This window comes from Dioscorea cayenensis, chromosome 6 (genome assembly GCF_009730915.1).
Source record: "Dioscorea cayenensis subsp. rotundata cultivar TDr96_F1 chromosome 6, TDr96_F1_v2_PseudoChromosome.rev07_lg8_w22 25.fasta, whole genome shotgun sequence".
Lineage (NCBI taxonomy): Eukaryota > Viridiplantae > Streptophyta > Magnoliopsida > Dioscoreales > Dioscoreaceae > Dioscorea > Dioscorea cayenensis.
The window spans coordinates 21,662,159-21,683,329 of NC_052476.1; the positions used below are offsets into that span (position 1 = coordinate 21,662,159).

At 37.2% G+C, this 21,171-nt stretch overlaps 4 protein-coding genes across 5 annotated transcripts; 2 read left to right on the top strand and 2 right to left on the bottom strand.

Moving 5' to 3' along the window:
- Positions 1 to 290: 290 nt before the first annotated feature.
- Positions 291 to 1,227, top strand: LOC120263560 (chlorophyll a-b binding protein of LHCII type 1-like). Its single transcript, XM_039271512.1, has one exon. The coding sequence runs from the start codon at positions 351 to 353 to the stop codon at positions 1,134 to 1,136; it is 786 nt and encodes a 261-aa protein (XP_039127446.1). The 5' UTR covers positions 291 to 350; the 3' UTR covers positions 1,137 to 1,227.
- A 38-nt stretch (positions 1,228 to 1,265) lies between these two features.
- Positions 1,266 to 8,715, bottom strand: LOC120263557. Of its 2 annotated transcripts, XM_039271509.1 has the most exons (20): positions 8,297 to 8,715; positions 8,120 to 8,213; positions 7,939 to 8,021; positions 7,635 to 7,843; positions 7,399 to 7,534; positions 7,085 to 7,167; positions 6,793 to 7,002; positions 6,253 to 6,624; positions 6,005 to 6,176; positions 5,586 to 5,777; positions 5,292 to 5,504; positions 5,103 to 5,195; positions 4,705 to 4,895; positions 3,846 to 4,415; positions 3,654 to 3,734; positions 3,488 to 3,573; positions 2,509 to 3,165; positions 2,349 to 2,435; positions 1,826 to 1,979; positions 1,266 to 1,719 (listed from the first exon to the last, which is right to left on the bottom strand). In XM_039271509.1, exons 1-20 carry the CDS (start codon positions 8,660 to 8,662, stop codon positions 1,644 to 1,646), a joined length of 4,125 nt encoding a protein of 1,374 aa, XP_039127443.1. In that variant the 5' UTR covers positions 8,663 to 8,715; the 3' UTR covers positions 1,266 to 1,643. The 2 variants fall into 2 exon arrangements, with proteins under 2 accessions (XP_039127443.1, XP_039127444.1); XM_039271510.1 differs by lacking the exons at positions 7,939 to 8,021; positions 8,120 to 8,213; positions 8,297 to 8,715 and having other exon boundaries at positions 7,399 to 7,539; positions 7,635 to 7,772.
- A 3,381-nt stretch (positions 8,716 to 12,096) lies between these two features.
- LOC120263466 (S-adenosylmethionine synthase 5) lies at positions 12,097 to 14,857 on the top strand. The gene is made up of 3 exons (XM_039271379.1): positions 12,097 to 12,243; positions 13,181 to 13,712; positions 13,809 to 14,857. The coding sequence occupies exons 2-3, from the start codon at positions 13,191 to 13,193 to the stop codon at positions 14,475 to 14,477; spliced, it is 1,191 nt and encodes a 396-aa protein (XP_039127313.1). The 5' UTR covers positions 12,097 to 12,243; positions 13,181 to 13,190; the 3' UTR covers positions 14,478 to 14,857.
- Positions 14,858 to 15,840: 983 nt separating this feature from the next.
- LOC120263710 (probable receptor-like protein kinase At2g42960) lies at positions 15,841 to 19,793 on the bottom strand. The gene is made up of 8 exons (XM_039271679.1): positions 19,382 to 19,793; positions 17,729 to 18,422; positions 17,555 to 17,659; positions 17,351 to 17,473; positions 17,044 to 17,214; positions 16,806 to 16,935; positions 16,394 to 16,603; positions 15,841 to 16,278 (listed from the first exon to the last, which is right to left on the bottom strand). The coding sequence occupies exons 2-8, from the start codon at positions 18,394 to 18,396 to the stop codon at positions 16,147 to 16,149; spliced, it is 1,539 nt and encodes a 512-aa protein (XP_039127613.1). The 5' UTR covers positions 18,397 to 18,422; positions 19,382 to 19,793; the 3' UTR covers positions 15,841 to 16,146.
- Between the last annotated feature and the right edge of the window lie 1,378 nt (positions 19,794 to 21,171).

Below are 21,171 nucleotides of genomic sequence, written 5' to 3' on the forward strand. Positions count from 1 at the left end.
ATGTGAATTAATAGTGAGTATTTTCGGAAATAATTCTGGGTGGTTGGAAATTTTTTTTTAAAATAAAAATGGTAAGATTTTTCATTGATAAATTGAGGAGCAGAACATGCCAACAAAGCATGAAGAAGAGGCTCAATGGATTGGTGGAGAAACTGAGAAGAGATGTTGTCAAGCTTTAGAGAACCAATCAGAGCAAAGCTGAAGATCCACCACTTGATTAGGCTCAGGCTCGTTGCTTCACAGCCTCACTATTCCCTCTCTCTCTTAATATATAACTAACTAAACTGCCTCCACTTTCATTCAACCAAAAGCAAGCCATTCACATCTCCAACTCTTCCACTACAACAGCAATGGCAACCATGGCTCTCTCCTCTCCTTCTCTCGCCGGCAAGGCAGTCCCCTTTGCCCGCCAATCAGTCGGTGGCAATGGCCGTGTCTCCATGAGGAAGACCGGTGGCAGGCCAGCTGCCTCTGGTAGCCCATGGTACGGCCCAGACCGTGTTAAGTACCTCGGTCCATTCTCTGGTGAGCCACCATCCTACCTCACTGGTGAATTCCCCGGAGACTATGGCTGGGACACTGCTGGGCTCTCTGCTGACCCTGAGACATTCGCGAAGAACAGGGAGTTGGAAGTGATCCACTGCCGGTGGGCAATGCTTGGAGCATTGGGCTGTGTCTTCCCTGAGCTCCTTTCAAGGAACGGAGTGAAGTTCGGCGAGGCTGTCTGGTTCAAGGCCGGATCTCAGATCTTCAGTGAGGGTGGCTTGGATTATCTCGGCAACCCAAGTCTCATCCATGCTCAGAGCATCCTTGCCATCTGGGCATGCCAGGTGATTCTCATGGGCGCCGTTGAGGGGTACCGCATTGCAGGTGGTCCACTCGGGGAGATCACTGACCCGCTCTACCCCGGAGGCAGCTTTGATCCCCTTGGCCTTGCTGATGACCCAGAGGCGTTCGCTGAGCTTAAGGTGAAGGAAATCAAGAATGGCAGGCTTGCCATGTTCTCCATGTTCGGCTTCTTTGTTCAGGCTATCGTCACCGGAAAGGGACCACTGGAGAACCTTGCTGACCACCTTGCAGACCCTGTGAACAATAATGCCTGGGCATATGCCACCAACTTTGTACCTGGAAAGTGAGCTTTGATCTTCATGCATTGTTGTTGATGTACACTAGCATTCTTTGCACGGTCAAGAATCAATCAATGAGAAGCGTTTGATTAAATTTTAACTCCCTGGGAACAATTATCAGCAAGATGACCACAAATATAAAAACATCATTCATGATATTGCTTGCACAAAACACTCAAAAATAAATATGAACAACAATTCAATGTCAGGCATGTGATTAAAATTAAGAGTGGGATATTGAACTCATTGTACAAGCCCGGCTTTCAAGCTGATGATCCTCTGAACCTTGAGTGCTTTCTCTTTCTTATCATCGGTAAAGCATCCAGATTCAGTGTTAAGTCTGGGAATTTGATATTAACAGTTATGTTGCCGCTGAGTTCTTAATTCATCAGTCTTCTCACTGAACTCATTGGCATGTAAGTACATAATATGAAGAAAGGTGTTATCTTTGTGTCTCCGTGAAATATTCAATTTTCTAAATTTGTAAACCTTTAGTGAAAATGGCAAACAGGTCTTCTAATCTTTGTTAGGGCAAGAAAAGAACTCAACCACTTGCATACCTCTTCCACCGACAGCAATTTGATATTTGTTTCTGGCACCGATCCAATAACATGAACAAATGACAACTTAGCATGGGTGATATTAGTCTAAAAACAATGGCAGTGAGACCAAAATAGAAAAATATTGAAAATATTCACCTGCCACATTTTACTGCAGAGAGTGCCTCTGGCTCTGGCACACTAATGATCAGATGAGAATTCTCAGTGAGTTTACCATGATGATCAATGCTCCAGCACCTAATTCGCTGATCAAGACCTGTAGAGAAAGCCCAGATACCATCCATCCAAACACCTGCAAAACCGAGGCTTCAGGTAATGCATTCCCTTTCACACACAGCATGACTTTGCTGTAAGAATGATTTGCCTGATGATGTTTTATTATTCATTGGATATATTTTAAGATACAATAGATATATGGCTAGATGATTTAAGCAGAGAGGAGTTGTTACAAGGATTAGGAAAATGATAAAAAAAAGTTGAAGAACATAGATGCAAATTTGGATGAGTCACTGATAAATATGATGCTTAAATAAAATGCTACAAGGCCACTGCTTTTCTTTGTTATTACTTTTCTTGGCTTCTGCTCGTCAATGGTGAAAGGATAAAAGTCATAAAACATAATTTAAAAAAAAAAAAAATTTGCTTTGATATAGGTTGTTACCTTTTACTGCTGAACTGTGAGCAGATGCAATGCCATTTTTAAAAAGAATTCTGACGCCATGCTTAGTAATCATGTTATCACACAAACCTGCATAAGATCATTTTCATTTTAAACTTTCAATTCTGAAGAAGAAGTTTCAAGATGACACTTCTGTCTATACCTGAGCACTGAAGGACAGTTGGATCCTTTGGCACACTATCAGTCGATTGTCGATGGTTCAAATCAACACATGTCGCTTGTGATGTGAAATCAAAACCAACACAATGTAGTGCCTGGTCATCCCCACCACTCAGAAGACAGTAACCTACTACTGATCTTGAATTCAAAGAACCCTTCAATTCTGAAAGATGTAGACAATTAACACCTGATTGATGGACAGATTTCATCACAAGTAGTGGTTGAACTTCACAGGTTTCAATAGGCAAGATACTGGAGCTTCTTTCAGGAATGAGGTTGGTGGTTGAACTCCCGGTTTGGGAACTTGTTTGAGTGCACAAAGGATCATTTCCTTTAACAGACAAAGCTTCCAATGGTTTGGCAGAAGTTAGGCCATCAGTATTGTTGCCAATCTCACTGTTGTTTATAGAATCTTGGATATTCTTTCCAGAGGACCGCCTTACAGATGATTTCCACCAACGTCCACCCTGACTTCCCCTGCCCGTTTGGGGTCTCCTCTGCCAACCAATAAGCAGTTCTGGTTGACACTTGATAGTTGATAGCATAAAGTGTTCAACTGCTTCCGTTACATCCCAGAAAGTAATATTTCCATCTGTAGATCCACCAATGATGAAATATGCATTCCCAATCTGCTCATTATCTGCAAACACAAAGAGGAAAAAAAAATATTGAAGCACTTGATTTGGATTATAGTGGCATGATGCTCAATGATTGAGGTACATAGTTTCAGTAGGAAACATTGAAGAACTCAATGCCTCTCATGATTGTGGCTCCAGTTACAAACCACCTGGTAGAATTATTGGTGGCCTGAGAACAAGTGTAACAACCTAGGCAACTAGCCTAATCTAAGCAGATGTACAGTGTATGTTTAGACCTTGGCTGTGCATTTCAGCAACACTCAGGAATTACTCCTATAAAACAGTATGCAAAATCTGAATTGTGAAAAATCAGCATATACTTGCCTCTAGAAGTGTCATGAACCGGAACAACCACATGCTGCAGTGCTAGAACAGGAGATGTTTGTGGAACCAATAAACCAACATCAAACCTGAATGAAAAATTGCCAAATATGTCAGACACCAAATGAAGGTCATCACTAATAGAAAATAGTTTACTAAGTCTACATACCACAGCCGACAAGGCAAAACAAGTGCCCTCAAGGAAAGTGTAGCATCAGAACAGGAGACCGCAATAAAACATACAGTCAACCTGATAAAAGGAGAGAATGATCATGTAAATTCACTAGGCAAAGAGAAATTCTCGCTCTTGTAGGCAGTCATAAAAAGATTAGCAAAAGAAACAATTGCAATGCAATTTTACCTGCTGCCAGTGTGCTTCAAAAGAAAACCAGTAACAGCCAGGTACCTCCAATCATTGTCCATAAGATTCACAAGATTATCTCTAGGCTTTTCAGTACTGCATCTTGCTGTTTGTGGATCAGAAATTGGAGAGGGCTTTATGGTGGAACTGTTCTTTTCCTCATTTATTTCCATTAATCTATCTCTTCTATGAGTACTTGTAAACCTTTGAGGCATGTAAGTAGAGAGCCATCGGAAAGATATTGAAGAAAACTCATTCAAGGGAGGACAAGATATAGCTGAAGCGTCACTGGGTTCCTTATCACAATCTTCTTCTTTGGTGATCACTTCCTTATTTTCTAAAATCCAAGAAGTCAAAACCTGCTTGGCACCAACTGATATGAGTAAAAACTGATTCTCGTTGCTCTCTGTTGAAACATAAATTGTATTTTCTTCCGCCAAGTTATAACTTGTGTCAGCACTGAATCTGTGAATCCCTGATATGAAGCAAATTGACCTCACAGCTGAACCACCAACATGCTCCCCAAGCAATTTGGAGTCTTGCCAATTTCCCATATCAAAAGGCATGTATCTACATGCAAAGAGTCAGATCTCTTTTAGCATGGAGTCCTAAATCAGACACACGATGATTTTCTATAGAGTAGAGCAGTCATACAAATAATAAGAACAAATACAAGGGAAATAAACAGCATTCAATGCTCCATGCTGCTGTGTGCCAAGAATGTCCTATGCACGAGGAAATAATCAAAGAATATAGTCCACTGCCTAAATGAAGGGATTGATTTTTCTAACCTGGCAGCATCTAGTTATTCATTGCACTACTAAAGATAAAACATTTATGAGAATTAAGAGATACAGACCTGGTCAATCGAACTGTTCCATCTTCACAGCCTGTTGCAATCCATGCATCATAGTTCTTTCTTGAAAAACAAGAAGATATGAAGCACAGGGAATGCACCTCCCTTCCGTGATATTGCATGTGCAAAACCTTAGGGAATAGCTGCCTTTCATGAACCGGCACCCAGAGTCTACTGATATAAATGGTTTGATCCTGGAGGAAAGAAACAATTTTAGTTTTAGAAGGCATACATGAGTATGTGAAAGGTAAAATCTTTTTTATGCAACAGAAACAATATACACCTCCAGACGAAACAGGCCATTGATTGATACTATTTAAGTTTACAACATGTGAGATTCCCATCCCATCACTTAATTACTTATATCCAGGATTTAAAATGAAAGATAATTTGTTCCAAACCTTCACATAGGCAAAACAGTTCTGGTATTCAGGGACAGCACCAATGTTATAGGAATATGGTCGACGCCATCCACCACAAGAAATCTGCAGTGTCTGCCAAATCATGCAGTACATTGTTGGTCAGGGTTGAATAAAAGAGGACAAACAGCAAACAATAAACATTTTGGATAAAACGTGACAAAGAAGAACCTTTGTTTCATTCCTCAAGTCCCACATGATAAAATCTGCTGATGTAAAGCCTATTGCATAATTGCCTTCAGCCAAATCTTCAAAAAAGGTTGTTGGCTTGGTCACAACTGACTGGATAGTACTCAATTCTTTCACTTGTTTCATCCCAATGAATTCTAAATTCACTTTATTCACACCACACCTAAAATAACAAATGCATCCATCTCCTCCAGTCTATAAAATTTGGCCATGAGGAAATTAGAGGCTTTAGAAATCACTTCCATAGAAGCCAACATTTTAAAATTTAAACTTTACCGTGCGTATTTCAGCTTGCTTGGACTCTGATGTAGCAATCAGAACACTAGTCACACTAGAGATGCCATGGGCCCCTTTAAAGTGGCAGAGTGCAGAGATCTGCCCCAATTTCTCAACAGAATTTGCAACCACTAGATCTTCTGATAAGGGAAAGGCAGTAAGATTACCACGTTGATCCCCACATACTAAAACCTAGAAGATGTATTTAATCAATTAACCAGCACAAATCCTGAAATGGCTTAAGGACAGTTTAATCCTTTTTAACACAAAAAAGCAAAGAATTTCATCAAACAAGCAACTGAACAAAGACATACATACATACATACATAATTATACATACAAACACCAGCAGACCAATCAGCATGTTAGTATCAGTAGATGCATCAAAACTGAACTTTGAACAATTAAAACCAGATTACCTCTGCACTGATTGATACATCTAGACACATAATCCGTGCCCCAAAACATGTTGTGAACACTGCAATAAGAGATACACTCTGATCCACATTGACTTTGTTGGCATCTGATTCTAAAATGTCATCAATCTTCCACAACTTCAAAATTCCCCCAGGGTTAGTGGTGAATATATGCCTATAGAAAAATAGACAAATAAATGCTCAACTGTTTATTGTGCATAAATTATGAAAGTAGCAGAACTGATACTCACTGACACCCCAACAATTTGCACCAAAAGATACCAAGTAGCTGTCTCTCTTTTTCCGCCGCCCATGTAAAGCATGACACCAATTTAGGAGCCAGATCCCTATCAATGATTCTAATAACTGTGACATTTCCTTTCCCATCACCAAGAGCAATTATATCTTCCTTATTAAAATTGTGGGGGTCAGATTTTTCAGATGATTTTATGACCATTAAATCCATGCAAATGATGGGTGCTTCTTGACTGACGTGTGTTAGTTCAGTCCATCTTACATCTCCAGGGTCTGAGAAATTAACATGATACAAATACCCATTGTTTGTTGTGACATAAAGGGCATTCTCTTGGGTAAAATGCAAGCATCTTATATATTCACTTTTGCTGCAAATTAATAAATAAATATGATCAATGACAATTTGTGTTGACCACTAAGGAAAAATTCAGAGTTCAGAGTGTTGACCACTAAGATATTGAAATGATACAGCAGTAACCCTATGTGATAATAAAATTGAACAAATTAAAAAAGCAAATACACAAATGAAATATTACCTGTTCATCAGACCAAGCTGTTTTGATATTTTAGGTGCACAAATACTGAAGGCCTCTGCCTGGGACTTTAACTCACTTAACCTTCTAGGTTGTGATGCATCCTCCTTTGATGCAGAGTGATATACGTGTGCTTTGATAGCAGAATCAAAACCAGCAGTGACAAGAAGAGAAGAGCTTGGATCATAGACACATCTCCATATACCTCTCCCACTGAATGGTTATGAATTCAATGTTGCTTAGAAAAGCAGGCATGCACCCTAAATATGAATAAAAAGGCATTGTCAGAACTTACATGTGTTCTCTGATCATCAAAAGTTGACTGCCATCCATTCCCCACACACGACAAGTACAATCTTCACTAGCTGTGATAACTATCTAAACCAAATGTTGAAGTGAAAGAACCACCAAGGCCTCAGAAAATCAAAGAATTATAAAAAATAAAAATAAAAAAAACAAACAAAGGACTTGTACATCCAGAGATGAATGCCCCTCAACACAATGCACCACACCTCATTTAATGGAACAAATCCATATTATTATGTCAAGAATAGTAAGAGGACCAATTCACAAAATGAATTAAAAACCTTTAAAAAAAAAACTGCTTACGGAATCAGATAGATAACAATCCCAGATCCTGGCATTATGGCCAAAGAGTGTGTGGCTGACCAATGCTTGATCACCATTGTTCTCTGCTTGTTCACCACAATCAGTTCTCAGACCATTAATCATCCAGATTCGAGCACTGTCCTATCATCAAAGCCACATAAAATGGACTAAATAGATGCGCACAAACAATAACCAATGTATATTCGTCAATGCAACAGTCAAAACAGTTAATCCACCTGCGGTCATCAGAAACAGACATTAATTTTGATCCATCAGAAGACCAAGCTATGCGGAAAATGGAGCCTTCGTGTCCAGTGAGCCTAAACAAATGAATAGCAGAATATTCTTTTTGAAGAACTTCTGTCTCTATAACTTGTGGAAAACTGGGATTGGAATGCTCATCCATCAAAAATGTCTGAGATTGAGACAACTTCCAAACAATAATCTGTCCACACACCCAAGCGGTCCAGAAAATCAATGTTCAAAACCAAACATCCTGGGGAAACAATTAATTGCATTGAAAGTCATCACAAGGCTCACCTCGTTGTAAATAGTGCCAGATGCCACACGAAGAGTATCAATGCCATCACCCTGCAACCGCATTGAATACAAAAGACACCTCTCTACAACCAAAAGATTAAAAAAAATTGAGGGAAGAAAAAAAAATACAAAATTGGATCAAACTTGAGCCTATATGGCAAAGAAATTCAAAAAGAGAAACCTGGAGATCTCACTCTCGCCACTGATACATTCTTCTTTACATCCCAAAGCGCAATAGAATTATCGCTCAGCCCCACAGCGAGCCAACCCTCCTCCTGCCACCAAACATTCTAGCTCAACACACAGTTGAATCTAAACAAAAGAAAAAATAAAGGATTTTTTACTAAAAAAAAACTACCATCAAGAAGCAAAGATCAAGAACCCAATGATCAAAACGCGGGATCTCAAGGAAGAGATCGACATTAACAGACAGCACGGTATCAATGCGGAGACGGAACAGCTTAATTCTCCGCTCACCAAACACAGCGACGGAGAAGACCGGCCACAATTGCTCAATGACAGCGATTCCATGCACCCGCACGCCTTCAAATATGTGCACAGACTTGATGAGATCGCCGGATTGGACATCGTGGAGGAGTAGCTCAGATCCGGTGCCAGCCAGGAGAAGAGGAAAGGTGGAGATGTTGGAAGGAAGAGGGAGGAAAGCCAAGGCCGAGATCTCTCCGAGGTAGGGACCTGCCCGGAGCTCCCGATCGCCGGCCATCGCCCCGCCGCCGGAGATGCGGGATGAGAGTCCCGCGAAAGTATTGGGGTTTTTGATAAGGGTTTAACGAAAATTGAAGAAGGAGTCTTTTGCAAAAAACCCCCTCATGTTTTGTGATTTGTGGTATTTTACATTCAGCTACTAGAGTTTTTCTTATTCTCATAAGAGTTTTTCGTATTCTTTATTACCTTTTTTTCTTTCATTTTCTTTGAAATTTCAACTAACTTATGTTGAATAGGGTGATTTATTTATTATCATGAAATATATATATATATATATATTTATATGATGGTATAAGTTAATTTTTTTATTTTAAATTTTTAGTAAAAAAATATTAATATTTTGTTTGAACAAAATCAACTAATATTTAAAAAAAAATATTATGTGTGATGTTATGTAGACTTATCAAAGGCAAAGTCAAATTGTGGAGTTGAAATTTATTAAACAATCTTATCAACTACAAAAAGATGGACACAGATTTTCCAAGAATGATTCCTGACTTTCAAATTTTTATTTTTTTATTTTTTTACTTTTCTGTATTTTGATTTTTCTTTATTTATTTTTTTTTTGCATTAAAGAGGAAGTCTTTTAATAAAAATCAAATGTTTTAACTACTAAAATATTATCATGGCGACATTACATTTTTAAAAAATAAAAGAAAAGAAAGAATCCAAATAGTAGATAAGATAACATAGATATATCATAAAATCACATGTAATCCCCTTTCTTCTATGATCACCCGTTTTAATATGTTTTGCCTTTTGGCTTTTATAATTTGTTTTAATAAAATAAATAAACAAAAATAAAAATAAAAACCTCCTACATACTTTTTAATCCTTGAATATAAGTATTAATATATATATATGAGAAAACATCTTTTGCCGATGTTTATAGGAACGTCCCCAGAGTTTAAAAAACAATAGGGGGAAGAGCAATGAGAGAGACAAAGAGATTTCACTATAGACAAATAAATAAACAATGTAAAGAGAGGATATAATATGATTGTATCATCAACCAAGCGGGTAATATGTTGTGCATTTGATTTGTTTTAATTTAACGGTAGGTATAGTATAAATAGAATTTTACGGTTGTGATTGATTTAATTAGTGCCCATATCTGATTAAATGATTTAAATAAAAAATATTATGCATCTAATTTTTCAATGTACTATTATTTATAAGCATAATAATAAAAATAAAAACTTTAAATAAGAGAGTTGGATTTTTATCCGGTGACAATAAACTTATTTAGATTTTGAATCTACGCACGTGCGCAAATGACACGCTATATAATATATGTATATATGGAAAAGTAATTTCCATAATAATTTTCCACTCGGCTCACCATTTTTGAAATCAGTCTTTGGTCCAAAACAAACCAAAGAAACCAACTGATTCTATAATAAACTCTCTTTTAGTACTAATAAAACTGATATATATTCTCTTCTCTTATCTTAATTCCTGCCATATTTTCCTCATGTCACATGAATATTGTCAACACTGGACCACTACATCAAAACAAAAATAGAGTCTCATAAGTCCACTTAATTACTCATTACATATGCAACCACACTAGTCAAGCTCTTCTCATATTTTCTTTTCTGTTTACATTTCTCATAATTAAACAAAATAATAATCATTCAGAAAATTTGCATTTCTTTCCATCCACCTTTTTTTCATGCAGTTCTATGTTTTACGCAACACAAACAACTTATGAGGAAAATCAAAGGAAAGTGGTTGGGAATAAATTAAAAGAAAATTAATTAATTAATTATTATTCAGTAACAATTAATGGCGTTGTGATTCATTTGCTATGGCGCTTGCCTTTTTACGCTATATAAACAAAGAGTTGGTCCAACAAATTGTACCAACTTTCTAACTATTAAATATTGACTAAAGTTACATGTAAAATTAACACTGTTATTATCAAATAAAAATCAAACTCTGATTAATAATAATAAGTATTAATTATGATGATATATATTTATATATATTGTTATTTTTAGTTCCTATAATCCTTCGAGCTTGACTAGTGCGCATGTCGTGGCCGCCAACATCTTCACTTAAATATATATATATATTTTTTGTAACAAATATTTTCATTAAAAAAAAGGTAGGCCTCAAATTCGTAATACTTGAAAAAATAAGCAAATAATTTATTATATAAAAAGCTATTTTTCTTGGTGTTTGAAAAAAAAAAGCAACATCTTTTGGGTTAATTGGTATCGGGTCATTTACGTAAGACGTTCGTTTCGGAGAGGACCTGGGATCGAACCTCATGTCTTACGTAAGGTGAGGGCATATGGGTCGGTGTTAAGCCTTACACCCCACACATACATGTTCCTAGGGTTCCTAGGGTTCTGGTGCTTATTTCAAAAATAGAATGCAGTAATTGGTTAGCTCAACGGAGTAGGGATCCATCTCACCAACTACAAAGATGACCGACACGTGTCAGCCCCCCACCAATATGGGAGTGCAAACATTGACGGCAATCTATGCGCCACGTCAGCACCAAGCTCGGCTCGTAATTCGCAAGCTACAGTTATTTTTTTAATAAAAAAATTTGAAGTGAAATTCCTATTATACCCTCAATGTCGGTGAACCAGTTGACCGAGCCCAACTTTGAGTCCAAACTTTGAGGGCTTTACTGGGTTACGAAGCAAAATGAACGTGAAAACGCTGACTGGGCACGCCATGCATCTTAATTATATGTTTCATATATATATATATATATATATAATCATGTTTTTATTTTATTTTAGAAATTATATTCATGTTCATTTTTATTTCTTTTTTTTTGCAAGTAACTTTTTATGGATTTATTATTATTATTTTTATATTTTTTAAAGATACTATTGCTTAAAAAGACGGAATATTATAATTAAATATAAATGAATTGAGTATAAAATAAATTTCAAAGTTACCATTCGTACACCATACAACATGATGGTTAGTATTACTTTTTTATCTCAAACCGAAGTTAGTCCTGAGCTGAATTAATGGCTTATTTTTATTTATAGAAAAATTGAAATTAATTTGGAGAAAGTTTTCATATAAGCTAATGTTATTTTGACTTAATAAATAATAATAAAAAAATATATTTTTTTGGGAAAAAAAAGAGTATTTTTGTTAAGTTTAACACGTTTCAATTCTCTATTTGCTATAACGCTGTTAAATGTCCCATGCACCGCAGCTGATCTGAAGAGAGATGGCTCGCTTAGCCAGCCGGTTGAGTCAAGCTTCATCTAATGAATCCAGCCGGCTTCTGGGGCATATGGGACCCATGAAGTTTGGTAAACACCGGCTGTAGCCGGTGAAGATTAAGCAGTGTCGCTCTCGGCCAACAACCCCATCTACGGCCGGTGGTGCTCCAGATCCGGTCTCGTGAAATTCAACGGTCACGATATCTCCAGTGATTCAATTTAAGCCGTCCGATCATGCGACTCACCAAGCGGGCAAATGGGATCTCAAACCTGCGTCTATAAATAGCGAGCATCGAGCATCAAGAAAGAGCCGTGAAAGGAGGTGCGAACGAGGGCCTTCGAATCCAGAGCTAGGGTTTCACTTGTCTCCTTTGTTAAGGTGAGCAAGCTTGGTTCCCTTTTTCTCTGATTTTTCCTCGTTCTTTCGTAGATCTGATTGAAATAGTTTCATTTTTGTGGATTTTTTTGTTGGAGGTAATGGTGCTATTGGCTTTAATTGCCAATTCGTAGGTGAATGTTTGATTTATTGATGTTGTTCTTCGTTTAGATCTAGATGTTTTTTATTGTTTTAATTCTACTTTGAATGAGTTCCTGGATCTGGCGGCATTAGGTGGTGTTTTTACTGCCGTAGTTCTTGGATCTGTGTGGAATATAGCCACGGATCTGAGTGATTCTTGTATTACTTGCTGATTTTTTTCCTTGTTTGAAATAAATGATGTTTTTGATTGTATGAAACTGTAGATCTGTGAATTTTTTATGAGATTTGGGAGTCAACGAACGGAGATCTGCCATAATGTTCTTGTTTTTTTCTTTAATGAAGGTTTTCTGTTATCTCTGGCGAATATATAAACAAATGCCTTTTTAAATTCTCTACTTCAGCAGAATATAAAAATTTGTTTTTTTTTTCTGCCTCTTTTGTCTCGATCAACGTGATTTGAAGCGTTTTAGTCTTTCCGGCCCAGATATTCCGTCGTGCGTGTCCTTATTATTGTTTCTGTTTTTGATATTATTGTTATTACTAAGGGATTCTTATTCGAAATAATTTTTGTTATTCCCGAATAGTTAAAAGTGCTCTTTTTTTGCTTTTGGAAAGCATGCGGAATTTGTTACTCCTTTATGTTTGGAATTTAGAAATATTCATAAATGCTGACTTGTGTTTTGGTCTCCTTAAATGTTTTAAAGCATGTGAGCAAGTCTATGCAGGCAATTGATATTTTGGGCATTTGAAATGTTTTTGCTGTTTCTCATGTAGAAAAATAGAATAATTCTATTTTTGGAGGTGGGTGTAACTAATCTAATATCTTGTGTCCATTCAGATCTGAGAACATGGCTGAAATTGATACCTTCCTTTTCACCTCTGAGTCTGTGAACGAGGGGCACCCTGACAAGCTTTGCGACCAGATCTCTGATGCCGTGCTTGATGCTTGCCTTGCTCAGGACCCCGACAGCAAGGTCGCTTGTGAAACCTGCACTAAGACAAACATGGTCATGGTCTTTGGTGAGATCACCACCAAGGCCAATGTTGATTATGAGAAGATAGTCCGTGATACATGCCGTGGCATCGGCTTTATCTCTGATGATGTTGGTCTTGATGCTGACCACTGCAAGGTGTTGGTTAACATCGAGCAACAATCTCCTGATATTGCCCAGGGTGTCCATGGCCATTTCACCAAGCGCCCTGAGGACATTGGTGCTGGTGACCAGGGACACATGTTTGGGTATGCAACTGATGAGACCCCAGAGCTTATGCCTCTTAGCCATGTTCTTGCCACCAAGCTAGGTGCTCGCCTTACTGAAGTCCGCAAGAATGGGACATGCTCCTGGCTGAGGCCTGACGGCAAGACTCAGGTCAATACTCTACTTCAAATCACAGAATCATAATTCTTCCAAATAATTGCTTGTGCATAAAACATCTAAATCTAAACTAGGATATTATTGTTTCAGGTCACTGTTGAATACCGCAAAGAAAATGGCGCCATGGTCCCCATCCGGGTGCACACTGTCCTCATCTCCACTCAACATGATGAGACCGTTACCAATGATGAGATCGCCGCAGACCTTAAGGAGCATGTTATTAAGCCTGTGATCCCTGAGCAATACCTGGATGAGAAGACCATCTTCCACCTTAACCCATCTGGCCGTTTTGTCATTGGGGGCCCTCATGGTGATGCTGGCCTCACTGGCCGCAAGATCATCATTGACACATATGGTGGTTGGGGTGCACATGGAGGTGGTGCTTTCTCTGGTAAGGATCCGACCAAGGTGGACCGCAGTGGTGCCTACATTGTGAGGCAGGCTGCCAAAAGCATTGTTGCCAATGGTCTTGCTCGTCGGTGCATTGTCCAGGTGTCTTACGCAATTGGTGTGCCAGAGCCACTCTCAGTGTTTGTGGACACCTACGGCACTGGCAAGATTCCCGACAAGGAGATCCTCAAGATCGTGAAGGAGAATTTCGACTTCAGACCAGGGATGATCACCATCAACCTTGACCTGAAGAGAGGTGGCAATGGCAGGTTCCTTAAGACAGCAGCCTACGGCCACTTTGGCAGGGATGATCTCGACTTCACCTGGGAGGTGGTCAAACCTCTCAAGTGGGAGAAGCCGGCGGCATAGATCTCCTCCTGTAGGTGACGAAGATCTGCATTGTTTAACTGTTGCTTTGCTGCTGCTGCTGCTGCTGCTGTTATCATCATCATCATCATCCTCATCATCATCATCCAAGTATTGAGTCTTACTTACTAGAGTAATTTGTCTATCTATTTTTCTTATTCTGGTTGTTGTGTTTCCAGTTTATGTTCTGTTCTCAATTTGATTCGGCCCTAAAGGAATGTAAGGATTTTGAAATTATTTTTTTTTTGTTTGAAGAAATGATGCAAGTAACTTTAGAGAAGGGAAGGGACAACAAATAGAGCCTCTCTAAAGCCCTTTATATTTGAGGCTATATGTGATGTCTCTCCTTTTTCTCTCTTATCTTCTCCAGTCCATTGTGGTTATTGCTTTTCCAAAGTATTACATTTCCTCCCATCATTTCTTTGTGGTTTTTATATTTACTTATTTATTTATTTATTTATTTTGAGAAAAAATTGCTTGCATTCCCCTATTAAAATTATTGATAAAGTGTTTTTATAGAAATCATATTTTTCTGTATTTTTTTATAAAATGTTTTTATTATATTTTCCTTATTTATTTGTTTATGTATTTTTTATAGTTAAAAATTAACATATACATTGAGAACAATTCACTTTTTTCTTAATTTTTTTAGTTGATTTTGGGTGGAAGGAGTATATAAGTAAAAAAGGGTTGAAAATGTATAAATCAATATAATATTTACAGTGGTATATTCAATATTGTAAGCTATAAAATAAAGGAATTCAAAATCCAGCAAGGCTTTAGAGATGATAAGTAAAAAAAATAAATTATACATAGACCAATGGGTCAAAAAACCCAAAAAGATAAAGAAAATTCTTATAACCATAACAAGATTTTCATATTATTTTTTTTTTAAATGATATACGGCTGACAAATGATTATAATGGCAATAACAATTCTATCCTTAACATCAAAATGTTTATTTTAATTCTTTGAAAATTAATCCATCTATTTAAAAAAAAATAAAGTAAAATCCTTTGTATTGTCACATTACAAGGACAAATCCTTCATAACAACTTTCGAACTCCAGGATATTTATTTATGAAAATGGTCCTCACTTTGGTATAAAAATTTCACTGAATTAATAAATACAATTCTCAAAGTCAAAAGTGTTGTACTTATTTATTTATTTATTAAGTTTTAGTGAAGTCAAAGAGTCTTGTGAAATTAGGACACTCTCTCTTTTGCTAACAAAACTTCAGTGATGATGGGTTGGTTGTGCATCTACAGATGTTTGTTAGACTATGAAAAGCAAAAGATAGATAAAAGATGAGCAGTAGTTTATGCAATCAAAACAATGTATAAGCGTACAATAACATACAAATGATTTGAGAGACCTTAAATCACATATCTGAGACCATGTATAAGTGTACAATAACATACTAATAAATTTAACAATCAGGGAAATTCAATACATCTTCATGTAAAAAATTAAATTTACAGAAGATAAGCCAACCCTACAGACACATCTTTTCAGTACTCTGAAACAACACCATACATACATCAAAAAGAAAAATAATAATAAAAAAAGGGTAGGAAAGATAGTCCCATTCACAGTCAATGCTGTTAGAACAGAAGCAAGCAGTTGGTCCAAGGGATGTGAGCAATTAGAAATGAAACATCAGGAGTCAATTCATTTCTTCAATGTTTTGTTTCTAGAGCTGTTGATCTTAGTATCAGGATTGTCACTTTTTTCAGTATCAGAACTCTCTCTCTGGAATTCTAATTCCCTGCTCCCGTTTCGGCTCCGTCTTCGCCTTCGCTCCTACAAAATAATAACACAAGTTCATAATTTATAAACGTGAAGACGTTCCGGTCTTTTAAGTGAAAACATTCTTTTAAGTCAATGTAGTGAAGTTTAAGAGCTGAGAACAGCAAACCTCGCGTGGCATTGAGTCATCAGATTCAAGCATTCTGACAACCTGACCCATATTCGGTCTCTTCTCTGAATCTGGATCAACACACCTCAAAGCAGTCAGAAGGGCGCGCTTGAGAGCCCTTATCGACGGTCTTGGCACCAAGTAAGGATCTACTACTTCTTCCGAACGCTTGTTCCCAACCATCATCTTAAGCCAGTCAACCAGATTCACCTACAAAATACATATCATACAGTAAAGTGAACAAACTATCTCTCCATAGACTTCAGTTTATAAATGAAAAGGTTGAAATGTAAGAATGCAAAATGCAGCAACTGCACATTGTTCATTTGATTATTTTCTTTTATTTAACATCACATCATCACTGTCATATGCTACTAGTTTCTCTTCCAAAATAGCTTATCGGTTAATATACCTCCTGCACAGCACGGGCATAATCTACTGGATCTCTCCCAGAAATAGCCTCCAAAAGAACAACTCCGAAGCTGTAAATGTCACTCTTCTCATTAAGAAGTCCAGTGTTTGCATATTCAGGTGCCACATAACTGCAAAATCACAACAATAGAATTTTCAAACTCAGACATGTTTATTACCACAAAGAATGTTGTTGTTGAGACAATTTTTGATTTGCAAACATTGAAGGGGAGATATACCCAAATGTCCCCATAACTCTGGTGGTGATATGGCTTTTACCGGCACCCAACAGCTTGGCTAAACCAAAGTCTGATACCTTGGCATTGAAATCATCATCAATCAATATATTGCTTGATTTGATGTCTCTATGCACCACTTTTGGCTCAATGCATTCGTGTAAATAAGCGAGACTGCCACAAAAACATGACAAACTTCAGATTTGGGACGAAAAGATGCGTCTCAGAGATGATAGTTTGCAAAAAAAAAAAAACAACAGAAGAGGTAACAATGAGACTTGTATTTTCTTATATAGGTAATTTCACTTACGCCTTAGCTGTGCTGATAAGAATCTTCATACGAGCTTCCCAGGTGAGAGAACGCTGATCCCGTTGTGCTCCATGAAGCCATTCTTCTAAATTTCCATTGCTAACATACTCATAAACTAGCATCCTGGACATTTAAGGCATACAACAATGTTAACACCTTTTTAGTAGAATTTTCAAGTATATGTAACTTTGTAAGAGTGTCAACCTCTGAGTTCCTTCTATACAGTATCCTAGAAGACGAACTAAATTTTTGTGGCGGACATGACCGATAGCCTCAACTTCTACTCTGAATTCCTTCTCTGCTTGTCCTCTACCAACCAACAAAATAATATGTAAACCATAGTGATATTAAGCACCTAATTTATAAGAAAGAACTTACAGATTATTGAGTAGCTTCTTGATGGCCACAGAGGTTCCATTGATCAATTGACCACGATAAACAACCCCATAACCACCCTCCCCAATAATATTTTCCTTTGCAAATCGATTTGTGGCAGTTTCTAGGTCCCTCAAAGTGAACCAGTGGCCCCATCCAAGGTGAGAGAGCTCTGGAAGGCCGGTCAAAGGCGAAGGGCCAGCTATGGAATGAGAATCAGACAGCCGGTGATAAGTTACCTTCCCTGAACTCCCTTCATCCCCGGATTGAGAACCAAATTCTTTTTCTGTGTGACAAAATGAACCCGAGTGACTCTTCTCATCTGCATATCCCAAATGGAGCATGACCTTATCAGAATCCTTTACATTGGATTTCTCTTGAATTGCAAGAAGAATCCCCTCATGTGCCACAAAGTCATTAGGTGAAAATTGTTGTTCCACTTTCACTTCCTTGATTTCCTTTGAGAAAATGGGAATTTGGTAGACAGGAAGTTTGTTCCGAGATCTTCTTAGCTTTTTCTTAGTCCGAGCATTAACATATATGACTAATATCAAGAGTATACACAGCATGAACACACCGACAGATATCCCGATCAAAACCCACACCTTGAGACCAAAAATGGATGTTCTTCCGGATAAATGTTCATTCAGAGAGCCTTCCGGAGATGACATTTTTCTGAAGAAAGGATTCAGACTGGCTGCAAATCAACAAATTAAGGTATATTATTCAAAAGCAACAATTTTACTGAATGAACAAAAAGATTACAACAAGACATGTACATCACTGCCCATGTGCTTCCAAATGAACAGAACTCTGAAAACAAAAAATTCAAATAACAGAAATACAAATCAAACAAAAGATAACAAATTGTCAAGAAAATTGAGATTTTTGAGACTTCAACAAGGCAGTTGTTTCTTCTACATTTCACATCATTGATGGAAGCAGAGAAATAAATTGCAAAAACCTCCAAAATCTTGAATTTGTCATCCAGAGTTTTGGAAACAAAGATAAAACAAAAAAGGACGATAAACTGATAGAACTGTCGTGAAAGCCAGAGATCAGCCAAACATGTAAAATCTAATACTCCATCCCCCTAGATCCTAAATTGAACATACATATCTTAAATTCTATACATCTCAACAAAATCATGCAATTGCATGCCATTTCCAACTGTCAAAAACAAATCCAATTAAATAAGACTGAGAAACATTATTTCTGCATGAAGACTTTCAGATGTGGCGAGAACAAGAAGAAAACAAAGTACATTAAATTTTCTGCAGCACCTTTTAATGTAGATAACACAAACAAACAACAAAGCATTAAAATTCAATTCTTTTATAGATTCCCCACGTCTGCCAAGATGAAAAAATATTAGATTTTTCATACCAATACCTAAAACTTTGTTTCCCATTCCAAAGAGAGAACCAGCATTTCACCTCAAACACCAAACAACAAACTAACACAACATAAAAAAAACATCAATAGATTCTCCAAAGCAAAAAAGATAGGATTTTTCAAACAAATCCTTAATCTTTGTTCCACTCCACAAATGAAAACAAAACAAAACAAAAAGAAACAACCAGCTTTCGCCTCAAAGTGAACACCACAAAACAAACAACACAAGAATAAAAACACCACTCATCCCCAACTCCATACCTTCAAATCAAAAGACCAATCTCCCCAGAAAGCCAAATCCTTCCTTCCTCCCCTTATACCCACTCAACAGCACCAATGAAGAGAAGCTACAAGGCCATTTCCTCTATATGAACAGCAGTCAAAAGAATCTGAAAGAGTATATATGGTTGGTGGCGAATGGGGCCCTGTGTCTAAGCTCTGGGGCAGCTCTCTGACGGCGCCGCGGCAGCTGGTTCTCTGGAATCCAGACCTTGAGGTTGAAGGTGAGAGTGAGGAAAGGTGTGAGCTTTTTGGTTGGAGAAGGTAAGAGAGATGGGACATGTGGGAATGGAACTCAAAGAGAAGAGAAATGGAGGAGCTTTGAGAGAGAAAGAGAGGGAGGTTGGGAAGAAGAGATGGAGTTATCAATGGTTGGTGGTGACCATCCATCACAAAGATGATTGATCATCATCATGATGCATGATGATGATGATGATGCTTCTCTCTTCAGTAAAACACACATTTTTGTTGCAGCAAACAGGAATATCATCAACCTTTTTTTTTTACTCCTTAAAACAATTAATTGGGAAACCAAAACCATAATTGAATGATGTTTTTGAATAATAGACGACAAGGGTTTTTTTATGAATTTAAACAGATCTCAAAACAAATGACTGGAACCCGGATGTACAGAATATGTACAGTATGAGAATAGTATAGGAATCCCGGGAAAACAGTGTATGAACAGTACGGAGAACAATACTGTTGGGGGAGAAATTTGAACCCATGACCTCCCCCTTACACTTTGGTGTCATACCATTGGACTATCCAATGGTTGACTTGCTTCTAATTTCTGTTTATTGAAAATTTTGATTTTTATTCAAGATGAATTTGTATGTAATTGGAGAAAATTTTGCATTAATATTCATTTTGTGTTTTATTGAAAAAAAAATTATTATAATTTTTTATTTGCAGATTTTTTTTTATTATTTAAATATGGATAAACTACTCGGTGACTATAGACTAATAAATAAATGATAATAACAACAACAAAACATGACAAATTATGAAACTAAACATCTACATATGGTGGAAAAGACCATAACAATAAAGATTTGCACAAAGATAAACAGAAAAATAATCAAACATTATCAAATGGTTGCCTTAGAGGGTCACTTGGCAAGCTACTAGGTCCTTCATGTGAGAGGAGCAAAGGTTGCACGAATTCAAGACTTCTTTTGATTGCTAAGAGTGACTCCTCGAGGATAGCCTTGTGGGAATCTTGCCTTGAATTAATCCAAGCAATAATATGTGATCAATTTTACATAAAGCCAAAGGATATGCACATACTATGCGTAAAAAAAAAATATGGTTGGTTCGTTTGATCCAAATATCCCACTAGATCATGTGAGTGAGGAGGTTTCCTATACCAAAATATTTATCAACTTAATTTGCTAGTGGCCCAGACAAATCAAACATTCTCCAAAGTGGGTGCCACATCTAAGATATTAAATAAAGTAGAATAGTATGCCCATATCCTAATTGCGTAAAGGTAATTCAGGAACAAATATTGAGCAATTTTTTTTGTTACATGGCAGAAAACACAAATAGTTCTGGAGATACTGTTGCAGCTCTTTTTAGGTAGATTTTCTAAAGTTAGCACCTTGATATCTAAGATCACCCAAATGAAAATTTTAATTTTAAAAGGATAGTCTCTCTTCCAAGGCTTGGTTTGGAGATCTTATATTTATTTGAATAAAGAAATTGAAAATTTGGTTTTTCAAATTTCTTTCTTTGATGGAGCTTCTAACATTTTGAAGACGATAGTTTGA